General features: G+C 43.0%; 1 protein-coding gene across 6 annotated transcripts in view; it reads left to right on the forward strand.

Annotated features, from left to right (window-relative positions):
- Fhod3 (formin homology 2 domain containing 3) overlaps positions 1-24970 on the forward strand; it is a 440137-nt gene that overhangs the window by 397818 nt on the left and 17349 nt on the right. For all 6 annotated transcript variants that reach the window (NM_001415720.1, XM_087591989.1, NM_001415719.1 and 3 more), the window contains 4 exon segments: positions 10382-10540; positions 18767-18949; positions 21666-21785; positions 22809-22970. In NM_001415720.1, the coding sequence (NP_001402649.1) occupies positions 10382-10540; positions 18767-18949; positions 21666-21785; positions 22809-22970 (624 nt within the window).

Consider the following 24970-nt stretch of genomic DNA (forward strand, 5'->3'; position numbering starts at 1 on the left):
GCCATTTGGTAAGCAGTCCACTGTGACTAGAATGTCTAACTTTTGAGATTATATTCTTAGATCCGTGCCATGTCAAATGCACAGCAGCACACCAGACAACCCAGGGAAAGAAGCTAAAAGGCCAATCATGGATGGCCATGTAGCCCAGGGGCAATGCCAGTACACTCCAAAGGAACTGGACTTGCTCGATTAGCAGGGTCCCTGAGAATGCTCATCCACTGTGACCTCCAGGGAGGTCATAGGAGCACTTTGGCCGTAGCTGTAGCCACTCAATGCTTTTGCAGAGGCAATAATTCACTCTCTGGATAATCCTCTGAGCTGACATGTAAAAACTATCTAGATATTCAGTAATGACATGTTTGCATCCCTAGAAAAAATTATATACGCATTTAGGTTTCTTATTTTCTTAAATGCATGAGCTCCATTTTATTACACCCACGAATGTGTAATTCAGGGTATGGTGAACTTTTTATGAGGCTAGAAGCTTTCTATCCTTCTAGGAATTTGGGATATGAGAAAGGACTTCGTAAAACATGATGTAGACAAGGGTGCCCAACCTTTTGATAATGTAGCACAAGGTCATGCCCGAGAACCCTGCGACTGAGTCACAGGAACAACTACAGGAATCTCAGGAAGCTTTTGGTTTTCTGTTGGGTCAGATTCATACCCAGTGGGACATGCTGGAAGGCATGTAAGAGCCGATATCTCTGAGCCAGTTCTATTCCCCGGCTGATCCATCCGTTCATCATCATCAGCTGAGATGAGTATAAAGTTGCCTGAACTGGGTTTTCAGACTTGGGAGTCAGGTACCAGTTCTAAAGACAAAAGCATGTATAGTATCCTCAGGACACACATGCGTGCGTGTGTGTGTGCGTGTGTGTGCGTGTGTGTGTGCGTTTGTGTGTGTTTGCATATGTGTGTGTGTGTTTGCATGTGTGTGCGCGCGAGTGTGTGTGTGTGTTTGCATGTGTGTGTGTTTTTTTTTGTGTGTGTGTTTGTGCGTATTTGTGTGCCTATGTGTGTGTGTTTGTGTGTGTGTTTGTGTGCATGTGTGTGTGTGTTTCTAAGAGGAGGTGCCATGGCTGTTGAGTGATGCTGAGCGGTCAGCTGGGCAGTGTTCATTGGTCAGTCTTCTTTTAAATCCAGTTGCGATCCTTAAACTTCTTGACCCCCTTTACCAATTGGTATTTATCCCAGTGTCTATTTCTGCCCAGGCTCAGAGAGGATACAGCTCTCAATTATTTCCTGTTTCAGAAATCTCCTTAAGTCAGAATTAAAGCTTCTTTACTGTAAGATCTGAATTACTGAGCTTTAATATAAGTTAGCACATCTCATCACTTCTGTTCTTTTGTTAAAGTGGGTTCAGATTTTGTTCTTTCTAGAACATAACCCCCAGGAATGAAACATTGAACACCTACTCTCAGTGTACCCATATCCTGATGTTTTTCAGGGTGCTGTCATACAGTACTTAGGTGACCATATGTCCTCTTCCTTTTCATACGGTCAGCCTGGCATTGTGGGAAAGACCAGCTGAGAGTTAGGTCATGACCCATCTCATACACTACACTGGACCCACTGACCCAATTGGCTTCCTCCTCCTCCTCTTCCTCTTCCTCCTCCTCTTCCTCCTCTTTCTCTTCCTCTTCCTCCTCCTCTTCCTCCTCCTCCTCCTCTTCCTCCTCCTCTTCCTCTTCCTCCTCCTCCTCTTCCTCCTCCTCTTCCTCCTCCTCCTCCTCCTCCTCCCCCTCCTCCTCCTCCTCCTCTTCTTCTTCTTCTTCTTCTTCTTCTTCTTCTTCTTCTTCTTCTTCTTCTTCTTCTTCTTCTTCTTCTCTCTCTCTCTCTCTCTCTCTCTCTCTCTCTCTCTCTCTCTCTCTCTCTCTGTCTCTCTCATTCCTCCCTCTCTCCTTCTCCTTCATGTACTCATTTGGCTAGCTGTGCTGCTGGTGGCTTCCTGCAGCTTCTCATACTGTGGAGGTTGCTGGGGGAGCTGCATGTGGCCTTGGGACTGAGAATAAAGAGGGAGGCAGGTTGGTAGTGGAGGCATGATTAACTCCATTTATGGTAAAATTAAGTTGCCATGAGAAGACTTAAAATGAGTGTTGCTTTACCCATCTCCCTTTTCTCTCAGTTTCACGGTGGTTGACATGGTTGGTGATAAGCTATTGGCTTCCATCCTGTCAGCTCCCCAGAGTTCTATTCTTAACCTGTAGAAGGTGAGCACCTCCTGAAATAGTGTAAGGCCTTGCTAATGGCTGACTGTGTGACCATGTTTGGTAAACCAGGGACATAAGGGAATACTCAGTCATCCACATTGGAGAGTTCAGCATCTTAAGATTGCGTCAACTGCAGATGGAACCCATTTTTAAAAAATGTGCATTTGTGCTGAACATTTATAGAATGTTTCCTTGTCCTTATTTCTAAAACAATGCAACAGCTAGTACATGGCTTTTGTATTATGCTAGGTAATATTAATAATCCAGAGATGATTTAGAACACTCTAGAGGACTTTAAGGGTTATGTAGAAAATATGTAAAAACCCATTTATGTAAGGCATTTGAGAATTATTGTACTCTCTGGTGGTCCTGAAACTAATCCCCTAGGGACACTGAGAGACAATGAAACTGAAACATTTATTAAATTGTTTCCAGAATGTTCTGCAATGAAACTTGGGAGCATATACCTTTGAGGGTTTGATGATGATGTTGTCATTGTTTGGTAGTCTTTTTTTAAAGATTATGTGAGCTGAAGCTAATTTTCAAAATATTATAAGGGGTGAAAATGCAAAATAATATTATTGCAGCACCACCTTGGAGAAATGGATCCATTTTGTATATGTTACCAATTCCGATATAACTAATTCCACATCTGGTTTTGATCACTGACTGTGATTTTCATACAACACAGCTGTAAACAGCCACTTCCGAACTCTGGCTCACGAGAAGTTTTTCATTAAACACAATAGTCTTCAACAAAAATGAAATCAACTTCACAAGACAGCATGAAACAAAGGGAATTGGTTTTAGTTTCTATTGGAAAACTAACACCAGCCCAAAGTGATAGGGTGTGGCTGTGATTATCCAGTCATGCCCACCCCAAAGATTCACTCCTGAGAGCCGGTGCTGCGGGGGGGGGGGCACTTAATAATCATGAGAGGAACAAAAAGATGCCTTATTTCCTGGTTTCTTTTCAAAAATAGTTTGTGAAGCAGAACCCACTTTTCTGACTTGGCAGCATATATATATATATATATATATATATATATATATAAAGATATGTATATATATATAAAGATATATATATATATATATATATATATTTCGTTGTATTGTGTGGAGACTGAAACCCTGGGTTAAGCCGTACAGTGCATTTCTGCTGCTGCTCTGCGACGTGGTGATGTATGGTCAAGTGGTTCCAGGGAACTACTTCAGGGCAGAGAGTGTCCAGAACATGTGGACTTGACAGGAGGAGCCCCGTGAAGTGGCCTTCCCAATTCTTATGTCCAATGGGGGAGGGGGGCTGAAAACCCTTTATTCTCAATGGGCTCCTTTTTCACACCCCAGCTAACTACCAGACCAAGGACAAGTGCGGAGAAAGCAGGAGAGTGGCAAGGAGAGGACTTGGTTTTGCTTTTGGGCACATTTTGGTTCCTTGGGTTTATTTGGGGAAGGGTCTCAGATGGATTTGGTGACAATTTGTTTCGCTCCGGGTATTACCTGTTTTTCTATTGCTGCAACAAAACTCCATAATCAAAACAAGTTATACGAGAAAGAGTTTATTTGGGCTTACAGTTCCAGAGAGGCTCAGACTCCATGATGGTAGAGCAAAGAGGTGGTACCAGGAGCAGGAAGTGGGAGGCTCACATCTTGGATTGCCAGCACAAAGCAGGAGCTAACTAGGAATGGCTAGCTCCCGACACTTCCTCTAGCAAGGCCATAGCTCCTAAACTTACCCAAACTGTACCACTAGTGAGCTAAAATTTCAAATGCCTGACATCCTCATTAAAACTACCACACTCTGTTTATCCTGAAGTGTTTTTAGTATATCAGAAACTACTAACAAAGTCTTTAAAAGAAATATAGAGATGGTGATTTAATTGGCTTGGCCAGGGTAGAAGCCTCAGTGTGGGTGATTTTGCTGGTTTTGTTGTCTCCCTGTGTAGCCCTAGCAGGCCTGGAGTTTTACTGTGTAGATCAGGCTGGCTCCAACTTTGCAGTTGATGATCACGGCTATTTCTCTTTGTGTTTGGAGTATGGGTCTGCACACCTGCTCAGGCCTAGGCTGGGAGATTTCTAAGTCTCTTAGATTGGGGAGTACATCCAGAGTTTGTAAGTGTCTGCTTTAAAGTGACACATGAATATCTGACCACCTTCCACAGTGACAACCCCGATGTGGCTTCTTCCCTGGAGAAGAGATAAAGGTGTTGACACTTCCCATTCACATCTGGGATATGAGGGAGTTTGTTATTTCCTTATAACACCAGAAAGCCCAGATTCTACCTAGGGATTAGAAACATAACCTGTTATTCCTGTACTGCTGCCACAGTTGGTAACAGTCTCACTATGTCCTCTGCTTACGGTGACAGGAAAACACGGGATGTCCAATGTCCAATTGGCTTTAGCTACCAGAGTCTCAAAAACATGAGAAATTAATACCTTTTCCCCTTAATAATAAGGCAAGCCTATTCTGGAGTAGAATAATTTTTTTCTTTCATTCCCTCCCCATTCATTTTTTTAAAGACAGAATCTTATTATATAAGCCCTGGCTTCAAACTCAAAATAGCTTCCCTGCCTCAGCTTCTGGAGTACTGGGAATAAAGGCATGCACCACCACGCCAAGTGAAGATTTTATTCTAGTTTAACCAAAGATTTTTTTTTTGCCCTTTACGTAGACTTAGCCTTTTGTTTGTTTGTTTTGCTAGAAAGCTTTGCAATGTATTTCTTTATGATTCTCATGGAAAGACTAGAAAGCTTCTCAGGTTCTCATCTTTGCTACATCTCTACCATTGCAACATGTAACTTTTTAACTGTCCCTCTCTCAAGGGAGAGTTTTGAGAGTATCCCATATTGTCATTCTTGGCGGGAGTGAGCAGGGAGTCGACAAGCATGATTTACCATTTCTAGCATGGCCAGGCTAACCCGGACCCAGACACAGGGTCTCCAGCACCTGCTGCCAAGCAGCTCATGCAGGGCCAGTTGCCTTTCATGGAAGTGAGCTCAGACCCGGCAGCCTTCTCCAAACACATCACATCCTTAGATGGGTTTCTATTTTCAATCCCAGTACCTTCCGGGGTGGCAAGTTCAGTGTTTTCAATGTTTCACTTTTTAAACATTTTGATCCTCTGTTCCTAATAAAATTACTCTTTAAAACTTCAAGAGGGTGAGCCCAAGACGTAGCTCAGTAGTACAGGGTTTGCCTAACGTGTGCAAGACTCTGGGTTCTATCCCCAGCAAGGGGAAGAAACAAATCAAAGAGGTGATCGGTTGTGTCAGCCTCTTAGCAAATGTTAAACTTAATGAAAACTCTGTACTGACTATAAATGTCTTTCTGACATTTCTCATTGCTACCTGAATCTTCATCCTTCTGCCTTCCAAAGCTGAACAGCTTGGAGGCGAGGTGATGGCTTTTTCCTTTCCCTTGGATGTTGACTGAAATTGGGCTGCGATCATACACTTGTATGTGGCCTCACACCCTCCGTAACTATTCAGAATCAAGTTTGAGCCCTTACCTGCAGCTTCTGAAACCTTTGTTTTTAAGGATAGTGGTTTGATCTGCTCTCAAACCCAGTTTCTGCATCTCTAGCCCAGGAAGCATCAGCCATCTATGTCTCCACTAAGCACCCTTAGCTGCTCCAGAAACTTGGATTTATCTGTGTCGCTCTTTACCCCTGGGAAGCATAAGACATTAAGGTGTCCTCTATCCGACTCTAGGGCTGTCGTTATCAGTCATGGCCTCGGCAGTTACCAGTCTGCCTCTTTTGCACTTGTGTGCTGTCTTTTGAAGCCTCATTCTAAAGACACACAACTCTGTCTCCCTATACGTCAGACCCTCACCCTTCTGGGACAACCTGAGAGAAAGGTACTGAACCCTCTTGTCTTCCTTCCTGCCCCTTCTCTCTCTGAGGTCTCTGTTCCCCTGGACATACAGGGTAACCTCCCATTCTCTTCCATCTGTCTTGACCTCACCGTTTCTCTGCAGTGTTCTTGGTCAAGTACAAAAGAAATGAACAAAAAGCCTTCCATGGCATCCAGACCTGAGGCATGTCTCCAGAGATCGTCCTGGGTTTGGGGGTAGTAAGAGGTGCTATGTAGGCTCTCAAAGGAGAAACTCCATTTAATAGGCTTCATGGGACTAAAACAGCCTGGAGACTTTTCAAGGTCCCTCTCTTCTTAAATAAACAGGTCCCCTTTTCCCTTGAGCCCCCTGGACATACTTGGGAAAGTAGCATGTTGCAACACAGCCGTGCAGCTATTTCCCTCATAGGGTTGCATACCTACTATGCAGAAGCAGATGCACAGTAGAGATAGCCCTGTTTTTATGTTCAGCCACCCTGTAGTTAAGCACTCTATGGGGAGCCTTGGGCGGCAGGTATTTTGTTCCAGCATTCCTCCATCCTGACCATTCTTGAAACTTGCTGAAGGGGAGGGTAGAGGTTGGCTCTCTAACCTTTAATGCAAGAACTGAGACTGAAACCATCCTTCCTGTGGCCCAGAGCTGACCAATATCATTGGAGGTCTCTTGGCCCTCCAGAGGTGACTTCTCACACTCTTACGTGAACAGTTCTCATTTGGGAACTGGGCACCTACAAGCTACTCTGGAAATAGGATACCATGGAGAGGTGATGAATAAGCCTACAGAGACAGCAACTAGTTGGAAAAGAAACTGTTAGTGCCCAAATGTTATCCAAGTCCTCAGGACACTGAGGGTCGTGGGTTAAAGGCCAGCCTGTGCTACAGAGTAAGTTAGGAGACTACTTAGAAAAATCCTGTCTGTGAAACTAACAGTGTAAACAAAACAGACTGTTGGGGAATTAGGCTGGGATCCTAGCCTCTCCTGCCTGTCTGTGTTCAGGGTTTGATCGCATGCCTCATTGGTGTCCATAGAAGCAGACACAAACCATGTGGCAGTCAAGAACAGGAGGCCTCCTTAGGTGTGGCCTGGTCTTTCTCTCCTGTGCCTCCTTCTCTGCTTTCTCCTTGACCTTCTCCTCAGAAGGTCTGCATGAGTGGATCACCAGGCTTGCTTCTCACTCTCTGTCTGTCTTGATTTTGTTTCACTTTGTTTCCTGTTCTGGTTACACACTCTTCTGTCACTCTTCATGTCAGACTTTGGTCCTGAGACTTTAGTCTAGGTGAGAAGGACCAGGGCGGTGCTGTGAGAGCCTTTCCCTTGTAACTATGCCATGCTGCCTTTTCTCCGGTGCTGTCTCTGGGCACCAGCTGACTGGGAGATACAAAGAGCTCCACAACTATCAGAAATGGATTATTAATGCTTAACAAAAGAATGTTGGTGGCTGGGGTGGTGGCTCAGCAGTTAAGAGCACCTGTTGCTCTTTCAGAGGACTTGGGTTCAGTTCCCAGCACCCACATGGTGGCTCAAAACTATCTCTAACTCCAGTTCCAGGGAATCCAATGCCCTCTTCTGATATACAAGGATACCAGGCATATACATGGTAGACAAATATACACACAGTTAAAACACTCATACAGATAAATAAATGAATGTAAAAAATTAAAGAATTTTATTGACTTTTAAAATGCACATAGTCTTTTATTAACTTTAGACTAGATTTTTTTCTATTTAAACAAATTGTTTTAGTCAGAGTTTGTATTCCTGCACAAAACATCATGATCATGAAGCAAGTTGGCGAGAAAGGATTTATTCAGTTTACACTTCCACATGGCTGTTCATCACCAAAGGAAGTCAGGACTGGAACTCAAGCAGGGCAGGAAGCAGGAGCTGATGCAGAGGCCATGGAGAGATGTTACTTACTGGCTTGCTTTCTTATAGAACCCAAGACTACCAGCCCAGGGATAGTACCATGAACAAGGGGCCCTCCCCGCTTGATCACTAATTGAGAAAATGCCTTTCAGCTTGGTCTTATGGAGGCATTTCCTCAAGGGAGGCTCCTTTCTCTGTGATAACTCCAGCTTGTGTCAAGTTGGCACACAAAACCAGCCAGTACACAAATCTTAGTAGAATTTTGCTAGAATACTACTACTACTACTACTACTACTCCTACTACTCCTACTACTCCTACTACTCCTACTACTACTACTACTACTACTACTACTACTACTGCTACTACTACTACAGGTTGCATTAAAGTTCTCTAATAGAACTCATAGGATGAAATATATCCCCACTGCCCCTTCCCCAGGCTGGGATATCTCGGTTGTTTCTTCATGGAGAAACATGTATTTAAGGACCTAAAATAAATCTGAAGCAGTTGAGTTGGGAGGGTTAGGAGGACTGGCCTGATTCGCTGTGGTAGCCCACAGCTCTCGTGTTATTCCCACTACGTGGCTTCTCTGCTCCTGGACTCAGGCAGCGTCAAAGCAGCCATTCAGAGGGTACTTGTCAGCAAGGTATGGTCGGAGTTTCTCCCCCACTCTGGCTTGTGAGGTCTTTCAGGAGATAGCCTCATCTAGTCTCATCCCTGAGTAGAATGGCCCATCTCCTGACTTTCTCCCTGGGACCTGGCAGCATTGCAGATGGCCCAGTTGGAGACTCGGTTCCTGCAGACCTGGCCTTTTCAGCAGGTAGCACTGGCTTCCTGTTGGAATCCTTGCTCAGTGAGCACACACCATCACAGTCCAGTTTTCTTTAAGAGAGCCACCCTACCTTTGCCCATAAGAATGTTGTTCTGTGGTTCAAACAGCCATCCTCCCAGATGCCTTTGCACCCCAGGAACCCTGAGCATTGTAGAGGTGGAACCAGTCTCCTCCCATGACCCTCCACTGCCACTCACAAGCAACTTCCTGACAGCTGAAGGGAAAAGTGGACACAACTGTGTCCTAGCTCTGGAGGTAACAAATGTTGGCTTATCTCCCCACATCCTGTGTTTATCTGTTGAGGCAGCCATAATAAAATACCATACAGCAGGCTGGAGAGATGACTCCCTTTGTTGTTCTAGGTGACTTGAGTTCAATTCCCAGCACCCACACAGTGGCTCACAGCCATCTGTAACTCCAGTTCCAGGGGATCTCATGCCCTCTTCTTATCTCCACAGGCAACAGCCTTGCACATAACACACAAACATACAAACATGTAAGCTTACCATTCGTACACATAAAAATAAATATACTTATTTTAAAAATAACATACCCAGTGGCTTAAACAACAGATATATGTCTTACAATTCTTGGTTGAGGCTGTGGAGTTCAAGATCAAGATTGATTCTGCCAGGGGCTTTCTTCTTGCCTTTCAGATAGCTTCTTTCTTGCTGTGTTCCTGTAAGAACACCAATTCCAACGTAAGGATTCCATTCTTCCCACCTTATCTAAACCATAATACCCCCAAAAGCTCTGACCTATGATACTAGATTCTATCTCTTGGGAAATTAGGAGACCAGCGACTGATTTTGGGGAAAGGATACAAACATTGAGTTTCAGAGGCTTACAAATTGAGTTCTAGACATGTGCTAGCCCTGTGCTAGCCACAAGGATGAGGGAGGCACAGGGTCTGCCTCTGAGAGGCACCCATGCCACTGGGAAAGCTGCAACCCAGAGTTCTGTGAGGATACCAGAACACCCCCAGTTCTCTGGTCTCTTTGGTGTCTGCACCTGCTTGTCACTCATCCTTTTTAAGGGCATGTGCCCTTTCTTTTCTCTTACTTAGGAGGCCCCATCCTGTCCTGCAGTGGGCAGTGTATGATGGCTAAGCATACAGAAAACATGGAGGTACTCTAGTCCGAAGGGTGCAGGGAATTTGAATAGCGAGGAAGGCCCTAGGAAGATCCATGAACCTAAGGGCTGACACACCAGCCACACTGAATGTCCTCATCAGCCTGACTCCTCAGCCTGGGTATTCACTGCTATAGGCACATATACACTGAACCAACTAAGACACGTCCTAACACCTCACAGCACATAAGAAAGGAACTCTAAAAGGCTGGGGACACGAAAAAAATTCCTATTGAAGGAAAATCAATATTATTTTGTAATGTGTCTGACTTGTGAAGTTCCATTAATAACCTTGGAAGCTACTGAGTACCTAAGCCTTGATTTATCTCTCTCTTCCCCAAACTCTATCCCCTGTGCTGAGTGGCAGCCAGTTCTTCCCTGAGCTGAATCTGGGCCATTTATTTGCTCTTACCTCTAAATAAGGAGTGAAACCCTAGATGACCCATTAATCTTTTGATTTTCCTTGTTTTATCACCAAGAAAACAGCTGCAGATGGTAAAAGGCAGGAGATCATTGTTCTGGATTCCAAGAGGAGCAACGCCATCAACATTGGCCTGACTGTACTGCCCCCTCCAAGGACGATTAAGATAGCCATTTTGAACTTTGATGAGTATGCCTTAAACAAAGAAGGGATCGAGGTAAGGCAAGTTCTTTGAAGAATCACTAGTGTTATGAAATGTGCATCGCTTTGTGGCATTAAATAGAACTTTGGTGGTTTGCAATATTCTTTAGTCAACTTGACTCTATTATTAATGATTCTTAGATGTTTATTCTGGGCTGGGGTGACAAGTCATGCTGCCTGTGAAGTTCAGAGATCTTGGCTCATTTATGGACTTCAACTTTAACCAAATATTGCTTACTTCAGAAAAAGATCGTCCTGCCTAGGTCTCCTTCTATGTCATGTTACTATGTGTAGGAAGACCTATGAATTGTATGTACTCTTTCATTAGGTGCTGAGGTCCACATAAAGGACATAGTTTTGATCTTACAAAAGTATGATTTGGGGCCAGAGATAAGGCTCACACACCATGTACAAATCCCTGGTTTGATCCCTAGGACTACCAACAGTGGGTGTGATGGTACTGACCTGCAGTCTCTGTGGTTGGCAAGTGGAGGTAGAAGGATCAGAAGTACAAGGTCATCCTCACACACTGGGTTAACGCCAGCTTGAGCTACATGAGACTTGTATTAAAAAGAAAAAAAATAAGCCAGAGATGATGATGATGATGATGATGATGATGATGATGATGATGATGATGATGATGATGATGATGTTGTTGTTGTTGTTGTTGTTGTTGTTGTTTTTGTTGTTGTTGCTGCTGGATCATCTGAAGACCAGAACAAGTCAGCTAAGGCTTTCATGCTTGCTGAACTGTTAAAGGTAGAGAAAGATGAAAGGTAGATCACACAGTAGAGAATAATCCTCTGTTTGTGATTCATATTTAATCTTAAATCTGCATTTCTATCCTTCCTTAGATCATTCAGTTTCCAGATAAAAGACATATAACTTTTATATTTATAATAAGCCTTTATAGCATTAGAACTGGGAAGATACCTATCTTCTTAGCTATTAAAATCTACTTCCCCATCATTAACCCTGAATCACAACTTGGTATGGTCCATCTGGGCTGCTCTTAATTCCAATTGGTCAGCCTTCACGATAATTTTTTTATAACTCATCTACCCCACAGTGTCTCTTTCCATCTCTCTCTCTCCTCCTTGTCCCCTGCCTCTGATCCCAAGCCTGGGAACCCAAAACCCACCTATCTTCTGCCCAGCTAGAGGCTATATGGATCTTTATTCATCAATCAGGGATAATTTGGGGGGCAAGGTAACTGTGTCACTTGGGTCTATGTGCACATTCTCTTGTCCCTGGGAAGAACCAGCCTCCGTGGTGAACACCATGCCAATGGCACAGTTGATGAGGCACACCAGATATGGAAGACAAAATCACTGCTCATCTCTCTGCATCTCCCTACTCTCATCCCACACTATATGCCAGCAAGAGCCACATATGTTTATATTTAACATTACTAAATTTTTCATATTTGGTCTTTTAAAAATTCCCCCTTTATTGTCTAAATAAAAAGGCTTTATCTCTTAAAGAAATAAACAACATGTAGTAGGAACAATTGGGAAATAATTATTCTATCTTGGTGAATTTCGAGTTCTATGTCTAAATCAATTTCTATTTTGTTCCCCATTCTAATTTGTAATATTAATATAAAAACATCTTCTTAGGCTTAGAATATCTTCTTAAATCCTAAGCAATTTAATCTTATAGTAAGATTATGACTATTTAGTCTTTAATTCCATCAGAGACCTTAGAAGGAATAAATATTATTTGAGTATGCAGGAAGTGCTGGGATGCAGCTTCCAACAATTATAGAAACGACAGAGAGTTGACAATCTGGACAGTACTTAGTATTCTCTATAATGTTGGAGCATCTATCTTCAAGCTTCTCTACCAGGATATCTGACAGACCTTACAAGAAGCAGTAATATGAAGGGCTTGTTTACCTTGTTTTGGCAGAGTTTGGCAATCAACTATTCTGCATCTGTTTGTCATTTCTTGATAGCATTTTGTCTGCAGATGAATTTAGGGAATTTTTTTTTGCTGAGTGTCAAGTTTGCTATAATTGAAGCAGTTCCATATGGAGGCTTTTGATGCTCATCATCTTCTTACAAGTCTAATGGAGTGTTGCCAGGAGTTGACATGTCTTAATGTCAAAAATATCTTAAATTAATAACATTATGGTTAAATGCCATATTCTGTGAGTCTCTGAGATTTTTGAAGAGCATTTATTCATAGCATATCTGAATTGTCAAATGTTGCCTGTCTCCAGCTATCTGTTATCTATCTAACACAGGATATATATATATTTCTGTGATAATTCAGACTAGTATCAAACATGACTATGAGTTTGATTGACTATTAACTTGTATTACTTATCCTAAATGGTTTGTAATAGCAGTTATTAAAAGGATTTTGATTAAATCTATTATTAAAGGAGTTGCATAGGTATAATACTTTTGTAAGAATTGAAACAGAAATATTATGTTTTAACAAATTAACATCAAATTTTGTATCAATATACAAAGATTTATATTAATGAAAACCTTAAATTTGCATCATTATACAAAATTAGGTACCAGTGTAACAAAATATAACCTCAATTCTGTATCAAAATATAAATAATCTCTACCAATGTAAGATTATGACTATAAGATGTTTTCTGGTTTAAGAGCAGATTCAGTAATCTACCCCTATTTGTCCAATTTTTATAATATATCTATATCCCCCATTTCTTCTCCTCTTTCCACCTCTATCTTTCTCTTAGTGGTCCCCCACCTCCAACCCCAAGTATGGAAACCCCAAAACTGTACTCATCATCTGCCTAACCAGAGGCTGTAGGTACCTTTATTCACCAATCGGGGATAACTTGGGGGACGGCAAGGTTACATATTATCCCTTGGGTCTATGTGGGGATTATCTTGTCTGTGTGGGCAATTAGGCCTTGGGGGACAATATTTAGCATTACAATACATAGCAAAAGGCCAAATCTCAACATTCTCCTGCTATGAATCAATTCTTGTCCCTCCACATGATCATGCTCTCCTGCCTCTGTGCGATAGTGCCAGATCGTACCAGGTGAAACCTCTTATCATAATGATGGAAAAGGGGAAGAGCTACTAAACAACCTACAGATTTTCACCCATGGATAATGTAACCTGGAGATATCTGGGTAAGGTTGAGGAGTCTAGAGACACAGTGATACTGGATGTTCTATTCTTCTATCTAAGCCTTCCACAGCTAAGGTTTGTTCATACACAGTCTTGTTTGCATAACTTGGACATAGAACCAGTGAAGCCTGACTCTTGAGAGCACCAGCCTTTGGTAGAGAAGTCCCCAGAGAGGAAGGCTTGGCCACAGTACTAAGTGCACCTTGAGCCATGGGTAGAGGAGAGGGCAGTGAGCACACAGTATGTGCAAGATTTGGAGCCCAGTATGCCAGGTATACGTTTGTGGTTTGGGAAGAAGAGACAGTTGCAAGAAGAACTGTCCACTGAAACAAGTACTAGGTTGAACATACAGTGCCCAGGCCAAGTTCATGTTAATGCAGGAGGTGACCTCACTTGGAAAGGCAGTCCCATTAAAATGGGCCATCAGTTTTCTGGATCGTATTCTAATAAGAGGAGGGATATTTAGACACAGACAGATAAGAGTGCCACTTGAATCAGAGGACACACTCGGAGATTCATGGAATGGAAAGCCACGTGATATTGGGGCAGAAATGAGAGGGACATGCTTACAAACCAAGGGATGCCAAGGATCATGTTGAACATTAGAAGCTAAGAGGCAAGGGAATGCTCTCCTCTTCAGCCTTCAAAGAGAAAGCCTCCTACAACCTTGATTTTGGATGTCATGAGAGAATAAATGTAGGCAGTTTAAAGCCACTTGATTTGAGCAACATTGTTACTACAGCAGCAATAGGACATATAACTAATACACTAGGTACCATCTCCCACTCTGACCCACAACCAGAAATGTCTCCGTACACTGTTAACTTCCCCTAGAGTAAAAGCAAGCTGAGAACTCCTGATTGGAACTACCTCCATGTCTGAGGACTGACTATCCTTCAGCTGATCTCACATAGCTGTGAAGACCATGGAGCAAGCCCTCATGTAGAATGTGCAATGCAGTACACTCTGTCATCTCCCTTCATGACTGCTGACCCCAGTGCCTGAGTGGCATAGAAGATATGTACTCATGTGCTGGGAAGGGCCCAGGGCATGTTCTGGACTCCTGTCATTCAAGAGTTAAAATGAGACAAAGAAGAAAAACCAATTGTCAACTTCCAGACCTTTGCTAATAAGATTTGCAGTTAATGCTCACAGGCCTTCAGCCAGACCCTCCGCTTCCTGGATACACACATTATGTCATGGTATCTCAGCGTCATGGGGCCGTTGGCAAGCTCTGTGCTACAAAACACAATTAGGATGTATTAAATGACATCCTGTGCCATTGCCTAGCAACTCAGGGTATGAATCTGGATTTGTCATACCAATTAACTCTATTAAGGAAATGGTTTTCAGAAGAGTATTCGGCTGTAGGAAGTTATTTTAGAATCATCTCGAGGGAACATCAATAATATTTTTCCAGTAAAATGCTTGAAATGATCACAAATGGAAATGGGAAAACATACTCCCTCCCCCCTTTGCTATTACAATTCTTAGAACGTAGTCCGTTTAAAAGGCAGTATAGCACAGTGGTCTTTAATGACGTTTAATTTGGTTCTCTTTGACTGTCAGACCCAGCATCATCCTAGAAGCAGAAATTTCCTTTAACCATTTGTGCCACAGTATCATTTTAAGAAGTTTGTATTCCTGAATGCCTGTCCTTAGCTGGCTTCGTGGGTGCTGGACATAGGCGAGTCTTCTCATGGAGCGACATGGCTGGCTCAGGGAACTAGAATGGTCTGAAGACGAGACAGCTGTTCTGTTTGTAGCGTTTGCAATCGCAGATGAGCGTCAATGGAAGACGGAGCTACTGCTGTGACGTGCGGGGCAGCCCCTAGCAGTTCTCCGACTCTGCATGGGAAAGCCTCAAGAAATCATTCCATCTGTGCTGGACACAATCATCTCGTGCACCAATGTGTCTCCTCAGAGTGCTCAAGAGATGGGAAGAGATACCACCAGGATCCTTCCATGGCTTAGTTAAGTTGCTTCAGGAAAGCGCATGGATAGAAAGCCATTTTCTCAGAATAATGCAAACCTTTTACAAACTACCCCTGGCCAAACTTTCCCAAGCCCCTGCTGCCACACCCATGTCCTTCTAGTATATTCTTCATCACCATGGCTAGGGTTTAGTCAAAATGAACAAGTAAAATCCTCATCACCGTGACTCATCTGCAGGTAAATGAAATGGCCAAACTCAACCTACCATTTATAGGTCCAAAATAAAGGTACATTTGCATTGTTTGGGGGAGGGCAGAATGGGCTTCCGGTATGGAAACAAGTATGATTATTGTAGTAATTCAGAAACACTGTTTAGTACAGGGGTTCTCAACCTGTGGGTCATGATCTCTGACAAATCCTATCTCCAAAAAAATATTTAAACATTACAATTCATAATAGCAGCAAAATTACAGTTATGAAGTAGCAATAAAAGTGATTTTGTAGTTAGGGGGCTATCTTCACAACACGAGAAAGTGTTTTAAAGGGTCATAGCATTAGGAAGGTTGAAAGTCACCCATCTAGGAAGAAAGTAAAGAAAAATTCAGATTACTGCATTTTGGTTTTGTTGGATGTTCCTTTCCCTACAAAACCAATTGGTGACTCAAAAAAAGAATCATCGAGGAACCTACTAATGTGACCAGAGTCTGACTTAAGCCTTGCCTTCTGTTCATCAGTATCATTTCTGGTGGAAGAAGGGACTAGCTATGCACAGGAGGTGGCACCGCTCTACTGTCCCACTGTCCTATAGCTGTCCTTAGACAGTGATAGAAAGGAAGGGGAGATCAATTAGCAGATCGTAGGCCCAGAATCCTCAGTGGCAGAGAAGTGGTTCCAATTAGAGAAGTACATAGCAAAGGAGAAATGTTCAGTTCCTTCAGAGGGACAAAGCAACAAAGCGTGCAGGAACATGTCTCCTGGAGATTAGAAACGGTGCTGGCAAGCCTTTGTTTTGAAATTCCTGTTGTGCCTAGAACAATTTAAGCATTATGAAAATTAAAGTGCACTTTCTTTTGCTAAAGATTTTGATTCCAACTGTAGATGTTTTTAGAGCATTATCTGTTTGAATTGTTTGGATTTTTTTTAATCTACACTGTCTTTGTGGACAGGGTGACCTCCAGAATTCTGGCTAATTCTCTCCTGATACTCAAATTCTGCCCACATAGTCTCACCCTGGAGCCTCGCTGAGTAACAGCCTCTGCTCCGTAGCGTCCTGATGTTACCGCAGAGGACTGTTTGGTTCTGGGGATGTACCACAATGTGTTTACCTATTTATCCACTAAAAGTTTTAACTTGACACAGATTGGGGCTATTACAAATAAAGAAACTGCAAATATTTTAATGGTTTCCAGTGAATGTGTTTTCACTTTTCTGGAGTACATACCCAGGAATGGAATGGCAAGGTTGCAGGACAGCCTCTCTGCTGATAAGTTTCAGCTTATGTTTTCATTCTTGTTACAGTGAAGGAAATTAGCTAGGATAGAGTTTACCTTATCCGCTGCTGCTTGTGGAAATATTTTTCCTACCATGGGCCACAAAGGTTTTCTCTTGTTTCTTTCCAAATTTTTTATGGTATTACATTTTACTTTTAAAGTCATGATCCATCTTGAGTTTCTTTATGTATAGAGGAGAATTAAGTTGAGAGTATTTTGTTTTGTTTTGTTTTAAATAGAGAATCTAGTTGTTTCAAGACCACTTGTTATAAATCGCATCCTTTCTCTGTTGAATGGTCTTTCACTTTTGTCTAATGGAACATGTTTGTGTACCCTTTTCTATAGTGTTCTGTTCTTCTGTTGAGATAAATATTGATATAAATGTATGCACAAAACCTACTCTATTGTTACATAGTAACAGTGAGCAAATTTTAAAGTGTTATTTATGATGAAATATACAAGTCATAACTATAATAAATAATGTATAAGCTGTATGTGACGGAAATTAGAAAAATATGTATAATCTATAAATTTAACTCAGTTCCAGCTAAAAGACCAATATGATTTTGTATAGAGACAGAAAAGCTGGTTCTAGAAGCTATATACTATGGAAGAAGAAATGGAAAGTTCATGGTGAACTGAAGTATCACTCTCCCAACTTGAAGAACTATAGAATCATAGCCATTAGAATAGTTATAAGTTATATATATATATATATATATATATATACATATATATATAATTATATATACTTTTACATTTGATTATTGTTTCTATGTAATAATAAAGTAGGTTTTATGTACTGGCCATATATCATGAAATATGATTAAACTCAACTCTGTGGTTTAGAAACATTGTTGCTGTTACTCATAGTTCTTCACATGGACCATCATAGCTTCTATGAACAACTGAACCTTTCTTGTCTTCTCTCTGTCTCTCTCTGTCTGTCTGTCTGTCTGTCTGTCTGTCTGTCTTTCTCTCTCTCTCTCTGATATGTGTGTGGGGGGGTGGGTAGAAAGGGTTTCCAGGCACTATTTAAGTAGGAATGATAAGGATAGACTAATTTTTCTCTGTTATAAAAGTATAATGAATTAGGCATTTGAGCTGTAGGTAGAATCAATTAGATTCTAACACCCATGGTCGTCTTTGCACTCCACAGTTGGTTTGTCCAGAAGCGAATAGAAATAGAAAGCTATCCTGTTCTCATCACTGAGAAGTATGTACACAGTATTGTACATTGTATTGAGTTCTTCCTCCATCAGACCTGGGTTTGATATTGAAGCATTGCTTCTCTATGGGTTTTGGTTAACATTTGCAATTAATGCATAAAAGCCAATCTGACTTCTTCCCGAAGGTTTCATTTTTGCAATCCATTTATAAGATGTGCCACAAAGCACATGTTCTGGACATGCCACTGTATCTCCCAGGGAGCAGGAAGGCATTCTCCAATATTCTGTCCTTTTCTTTTCACTTATTATCCCTGTCCTTGCCTGGAACGCCCTTTATGCACAAGGCTTAGGAGTCCTGGAGCAGGATGTTTAATGTTCACTGGTTATAATAATATAACACCTGCCTATTATTAAAAACAGAATGATATTAACCACCTGCTTGGAAAATTGTAACAGAAATTTGAAAACATTACAGGAGCGGAGTCCATCACTAACAAAGAATTATTACATCTTCCTATTTTTCTAGAAAATTCTGACCATGATTCCAACTGAAGAGGAGAAGCAGAAAATCCAGGAGGCTCAGCTGGCAAACCCGGAAGTACCCCTGGGCAGTGCAGAACAGTTCCTTCTCACCCTCTCTTCCATCAGCGAGCTTTCAGCTCGGCTGCACCTGTGGGCATTCAAAATGGATTATGAAACCACAGAAAAGGTAGGCAGGTCATTCATGGGGGCCATCCCACTTGCCTGTGCTGCCCATTGTTTTTTTACAGCTGGTTAATGCCAAGCTTGTGAAGCCTTGTCCTTGACACAGAGTTTGGAGGGTGAGCTGACGGTCACTGTGTTCTGGCTTACACTGGGTGGTGTGCATTGCATCTGTGCTAGGTGGCGAGTGCCTTCCTGACACCAGCCTCATAAATAACTTTTTGTGATCAAAATTTTCCAGGCTGTATTTTCATGGTGGAAAATAGAGAAAAGCACAATGTGCGGGAAATCTATCACCCTCCCACCTGTTGATGATAACCCAAACTTGGCACTGGCCACGGCAGTTGGCAGCTGCATGGGTACCTTTGAGAGAATGGCAGTAGCTACCTTTTGAATTGTGCGACCAAAGGTCTGTGGCAGAAACTACGTATGGGAGGAGAGTTTTGCTCAGGGCTCACAGTTTCAGAGGGGAAAGCCCTTCAAGAAGGGAAAGTCAAGATGGTGAATGGAACAGCTCCATCCATGGTAGCAGCAGCAGCTTGAGGCTGCAGACAGAAAATTGACTTATAGGGGAACTAAGAAGCTACAGAGTAGTATATGTCTCTGTGCTCCTACAGTGAGACAGGTAGACAGACAGACAGACAGACAGACACACACACACACACACACACACACACACACACACACACACACACGGGTTGAGGGAGGATTTAGATGAGAAAGGTACTGGACGTTACTCTTATTAAAAACAGCAAGTGGAAGGCACAGCACCCTTCCTACACTGGGTTATGGTATGTAACTTCCCTAGGAAGCTTTAAACAAACATCTCTCCACCCTGGGTAGTAACAGAAGACCAAAGAAAGATTTCCACTCAAGTCTAATTCAGTGAACCAGAATTTACCAGGGTTACTCACATGAGGGTGGGTCAGGGGTTACTTACAAGAACACAGCTAGCTCACACAGATTTATAGAACCATGGGTGTCCCTGAAGTGCCCTGCCGAACATCAACATACAGAAAGCTGGAGGAGTGTCTTTTTCTCTAGATGTTGTTACTTCTTATGTAGCTTGGCGAAGGGGGTCTTGTGAGTCTTGTGTTTAAGGACATTCCTGAGACTTGTAAATGTTGGTAACTTTCTGAGTCTCCCTCTGAGCAGTAGTACTTGGATTTGGAAGATGTTTCATAACAGGTCAGTGGACATGCTCTTGTAGGCTAAACACAGGCCAGTGGGAATTAGATGATGAACTGGAGGGGTCTTAGTACCAGAGAAGAGGAAGACTGGAGCCTAGAAGAGTTAACAGGTTGCTGTCTGTACTGGATATGCTATACAATAGTGAGTTTGGGAGACTTGAGGGAAATTTTCAGGGTGAGCATTTCTAATAAAAAAAATCTAAAACCTGAATGCACAAAAATCCAAAACTGTTTGAGGGCCAAAATGATACTGCAGTGAACATTCCATACCTGACTCATGTGACAAGACATAATGAAGTAGAAGTACACTAAAAGTATTTTTAAAATATTGCCTGAAATTACCTTCTGGCTTGGTTGTAATGAGTGTGTTATGATTCCTGCGTGAGTTTCATCCTTATACTTGATCCCATCTCTGGGGGGGTCTTATTAGGCATATTCAAATATTTCAAAATATGAAACATGTCTGAGTCCTATGTATTTTGGATGAGAGATTTTATTTGATCCATTTTACGTCTGAACTCTTGGAATCAAGTGGAAATAAAGACACGTAAGACTGCTGGGTGACTGTCATAACTCAGTTGTGAACCGTCTGGCATGCTTAGGTGATTCTAGCAAAGTAAGATGGCGCTGAGGATGATGCGTGACTAGCTGTGGTTGAGGACTAGAAAGTCAGGGCTGCTGGAAAGACTAAGGTTGACCATCCTGGTGTGGGAATCCAGGCAAGTGAAAACTTCCTAGGTAAAGGCCAGCGAGGCTGCAGGGCAGGCTAAGTGTCTGAGGGGTGACAGAAATAAGAACCGTGGCTGATCCAAAGCCTACAGGCGTCATGGATAATCTGGAGCTCTCTCTCTCTCTCTCTCTCTCTCTCTCTCTCTCTCTGTGTGTGTGTGTGTGTGTGTGTGTGTTAATGTGGTTCTTGAGTATAAACTTTGTAGATAACAGTGCCATGTCATAATGTCAAAAGATTGAACATTACTACATAAGTAACTCAGGCTAAGAGGTGACCCTCATGGAGTGCCTGTGGTCCACAGACTGTGAGGACTCAAAGTGCGTGTGTACAGGAGACTGAAGTGGCCGTAGACTATGAGGACACTGTGTGTATAGTCATCTGCCTGCAAAGCAGGAATATAATGCCAATGAGGAAACGAGGAAAGAGAGGTGGCCTTGGAAGTCAGCATGGCTGGTGGAGGAGACTGAGGGGAATGACCTGGGCTCCTGCCGGAGCTCAGATGCTGCACAGGACCAGGGAAGATAGAGCAATGCTGCACAGGACCAGGGAAGATAGAGCGAGCACTCTTCTCTCCAGCACAAGCATTACATGGTCTTCACTGTGGTATCTGGGGATAGGCCTACCTGCCATCCCCCTCTGCTACCATCCAGGACCAAATGCCTGTCACACAAGTTTATCCTGCGCGAGGGATTGTTGCTCAGTGGTTGGTTATTCCTTTAGACTACGCAAACGTAGGAAGAACAAAAGGGGCCAAAACTCTTACTCATTTCTTACTCATCTCCCTTTTTCTTTTTATCTGAAAGGAAGTGGCTGAACCACTGTTGGACCTGAAGGAAGGAATAGACCAGTTGGAGAACAATAAGACTCTGGGCTTCATCCTGTCTACTCTCCTTGCCATTGGGAACTTTCTAAATGGAACTAACGTAAGACTTCCCAGCCCTCACTCCCTGGCAGCCTTTATCACAAAGCCTCTGCCATCATTTGCTGATGGATCTGTACCTTCAAGTCCCTGAAGCACAGTGGAACATGTCTTCTTGCTGAAAATTCAGAGATTTCTGTCCTTGAAATACCAGGGGCCATGCATTTGAATATGAAATCTTCTATAAGAAAGCTTGAAATTATATATATATATATACATATATACATATACATATACATATATATATATATATATATACTTTATAGAATAAGGCTCTAAAACATTAACATTGGGATTTTCATCCAGAGACTCTTTTTTCCTCTAAGCTTCTCACTCAAATATTTAGGCTTTTACACATTCTGATATTCTTTGTAAGATTCAGTTTGTTTTTAATTGTTTGTGTGTGTGTGTGTGTGTGTGTGTGTGTGTGTGTGTGTGTGTGTGTGCATGCACACATGGTGTAGGTACCCATAGAAACTAGAGGTTTTGGATGTCTTAGAGCTAGAGTTCCCAGCAGAGTTGTGAGCCATTCAGTATAGGTGCTGTGATGACACTGGTCCTCTGCAAAGCTGTATGCCACCATAACTGCCAAGCCATTTTTCCAGGCCTGACACTGTTTTTTAAAAAAGCAGACTTTTGGTAGCTGTTGAAAGCCTGACGTTGGCCAGAACATAGACATTCAGTAATGGTCAGAGAAGAAAGAAACTGTTGCTAGGCAGTTGTCAAACATCTGTGAGAGCCCTGGGAGGTGGCTCAGGAATGTGGTGAGAGTGACTGCTCCAGTTTGAGTAGCAGAAGAAGAAAAAGAAGAAGAAGAAGAAGAAGAAGAAGAAGAAGAAGAAGAAGAAGAAGAAGAAGAAGAAGAAGAAGAAGAAGAAGAAGAAGAAGAAGAAGAAGAAGAAGAAGAAGAAGAAAGAGTGTGTGGCCTGCCAGCCTTGGAGAAACTAAACACTGGGCTACTGTAGACAGACATTGAGCCAGCTGAAAGAGCCTGGTTAATACTTGTTTTTCTCATGTCACCAAACAGGCCAAAGCATTTGAGTTAAGCTACCTCGAGAAGGTTCCAGAAGTCAAAGATACAGTGCACAAGCAGTCTCTCCTCCACCACGTGTGCACCATGGTAGTGGAAAACTTTCCGGACAGCTCGGATCTGTACTCAGAGATTGGGGCCATCACTAGGTCAGCCAAGGTATGTCCATGGCCTTGAAACAGCTGGCCTCATGGGCCTCACTGTTGGGTCTTCTGCGTCACCACAGAGGCACACAGCCTCTGGTCGTAAGCCATTCAGTGCTGCCCGTACCGTCTGCTCTGGAGTTCACAACTGTGATTCATTTCATGCCATTTCTGAACTTTTAAGATCTTTTTCCTAAGATCTTCCTCTTTTAAGATCTTGGTCCTTGGTTAGATTCTTTCCTACTGAGGTATGAGGGGCAAGCCTGTCACGTAATCCTTACTCCTGTGTTCACTGCTGAGTATGTTACCTTCCAGACTACCATCTCCAATATTGCAATACCAATATTGGTAGGCAAACATGTCAAAATATACCATCTGGCTCCTTCTGAGATTCCGTAGTACCCGGGGCGAGATCTGGAATCAGTACAACTGGCCCCAGCACTCCAAGATTGGCCGTTCCGATGATACACACAGGAAACATTTTCACAGGGCTATAAACAGTATACAGTGTTGGACTCTCAGCTGCAGGCTCTTAAAGTGCAGTTACTATCTCTGTTAGCATATGGCTGGTTAGGGATGAGACCATTGCAGTAATGTGGTCACTTAGCAGCTTGCAAGGTAGGGGGACCACCGAGTCAGAACAATGCCCAGAGAAACACAAAGACAACAGAATTGAGAAAAATGAAGTTATGGATTTGCTGGAAGCTTGTGGGGTGGACAGGAATCTCTAACAGGGCACAGAAGCCCAGCCTCTGTGGAAAACCTTCTGGAAGTACAGTGGGCACAGGAGTGTGAATAGGAAGTGTTAGGATACACTGCAGTCGAACATGAGGTGTGGCTCGAGAGCAGAGTGGCCAAGAGGTAGAGTCAGGGCTGCAGAGATCTCCTTGAAGGAGATCTCTTCTCCACCAGGCATCGGATGAGCATGTGAGCAGGTAACTGGGAGTGTCCTTCACCTGCCTCAGGAGTCACAGTCTGGCAGTCACCAGTTTACCCAGCCAAGTCCCTCAGTTGACTTCATGGTATACCTGCCTTGAGGTAAAAAGAGGCTTAGCTAGTGGTGTTTCATCCCTGTCAGAACTCACAGAAGGCTTTTCAGATACAGTCCTGCAATGCGGATGCATGCCACACTGTTCTGTGGTGGGTACTTGGCTCTGGCCTTTACGTGTATGGAGTGTCCTGAGTAATAGAGAAAGGCCCTTCATGGTTCTGCAGTCTCTGGTGTGCGACCTCCACAAGTCCTTCCTCAGAACAAGGTTCTGTTAGGAATTCAAGACAAAGTCAGTCTCCCTAGATCCCCTTTTCTTTTGTCCCGGCTTCCAGAGCCACTCAAAATAAATGGGTTCTACTTAGTTCTACCCAGGGTCTTCTCTAGTTGGAGGTGGCTATAACCAAATTGAGCCTAACACAGAATTTTCGATATCAGGCCACAATATCCAATGGGCTGTCCTGGGCTCTCCTCAACACCAGGCCCTTCCTAAATGCCTATTAGACATTAAAATATAGCTACATGAGTTGTCTTTGCCTACATACTGACCCCACATATCCAAACTGCCCACAGCAGTTACTCTAGATGACAGCTACTTCAGACCCTTATGTCTTGCAGCAGGAGACCATGGACCAAAGACAGCAGCTATCTGTTGCCTTCTTCCAAACTTCAAAGAACCTTTGCAGATCCATAGCACTAAGCCCATCTGAGGCTTCGCCCTGCTTTCCTGGCCTCGGGAATGCTCTGGGCTCCCAGTCCTCCTCCCATGGGTGTGGCAGGTCCTCTCACAGATTCTCTGTTGTTGATTTGACTGCTTCCCTTGCCTTCTGAGGGTGAGGCTGCCCATACACCCCTGGGTCTTTCCCTCTGGGCCCTGCTTCTCTCTCTGTCCTGACCTCTTTGGTCATCTCCTCTTTCAGACTTCTTTCTGTCTGTCTCCCCTTTACCCTCTCCCACTGCTGCTCATTTCCATCTAACCTTGGCCCCTAAACTCAGCCCAGTTCTACTTAGTTCTCGTTCTTTTCATG

The sequence above is a fragment of the Rattus norvegicus genome, chromosome 18, assembly GCF_021556685.1.
Source record: "Rattus norvegicus strain SHRSP/BbbUtx chromosome 18, alternate assembly SHRSP_T2T, whole genome shotgun sequence".
Taxonomy (NCBI): Eukaryota; Metazoa; Chordata; class Mammalia; order Rodentia; family Muridae; genus Rattus; species Rattus norvegicus.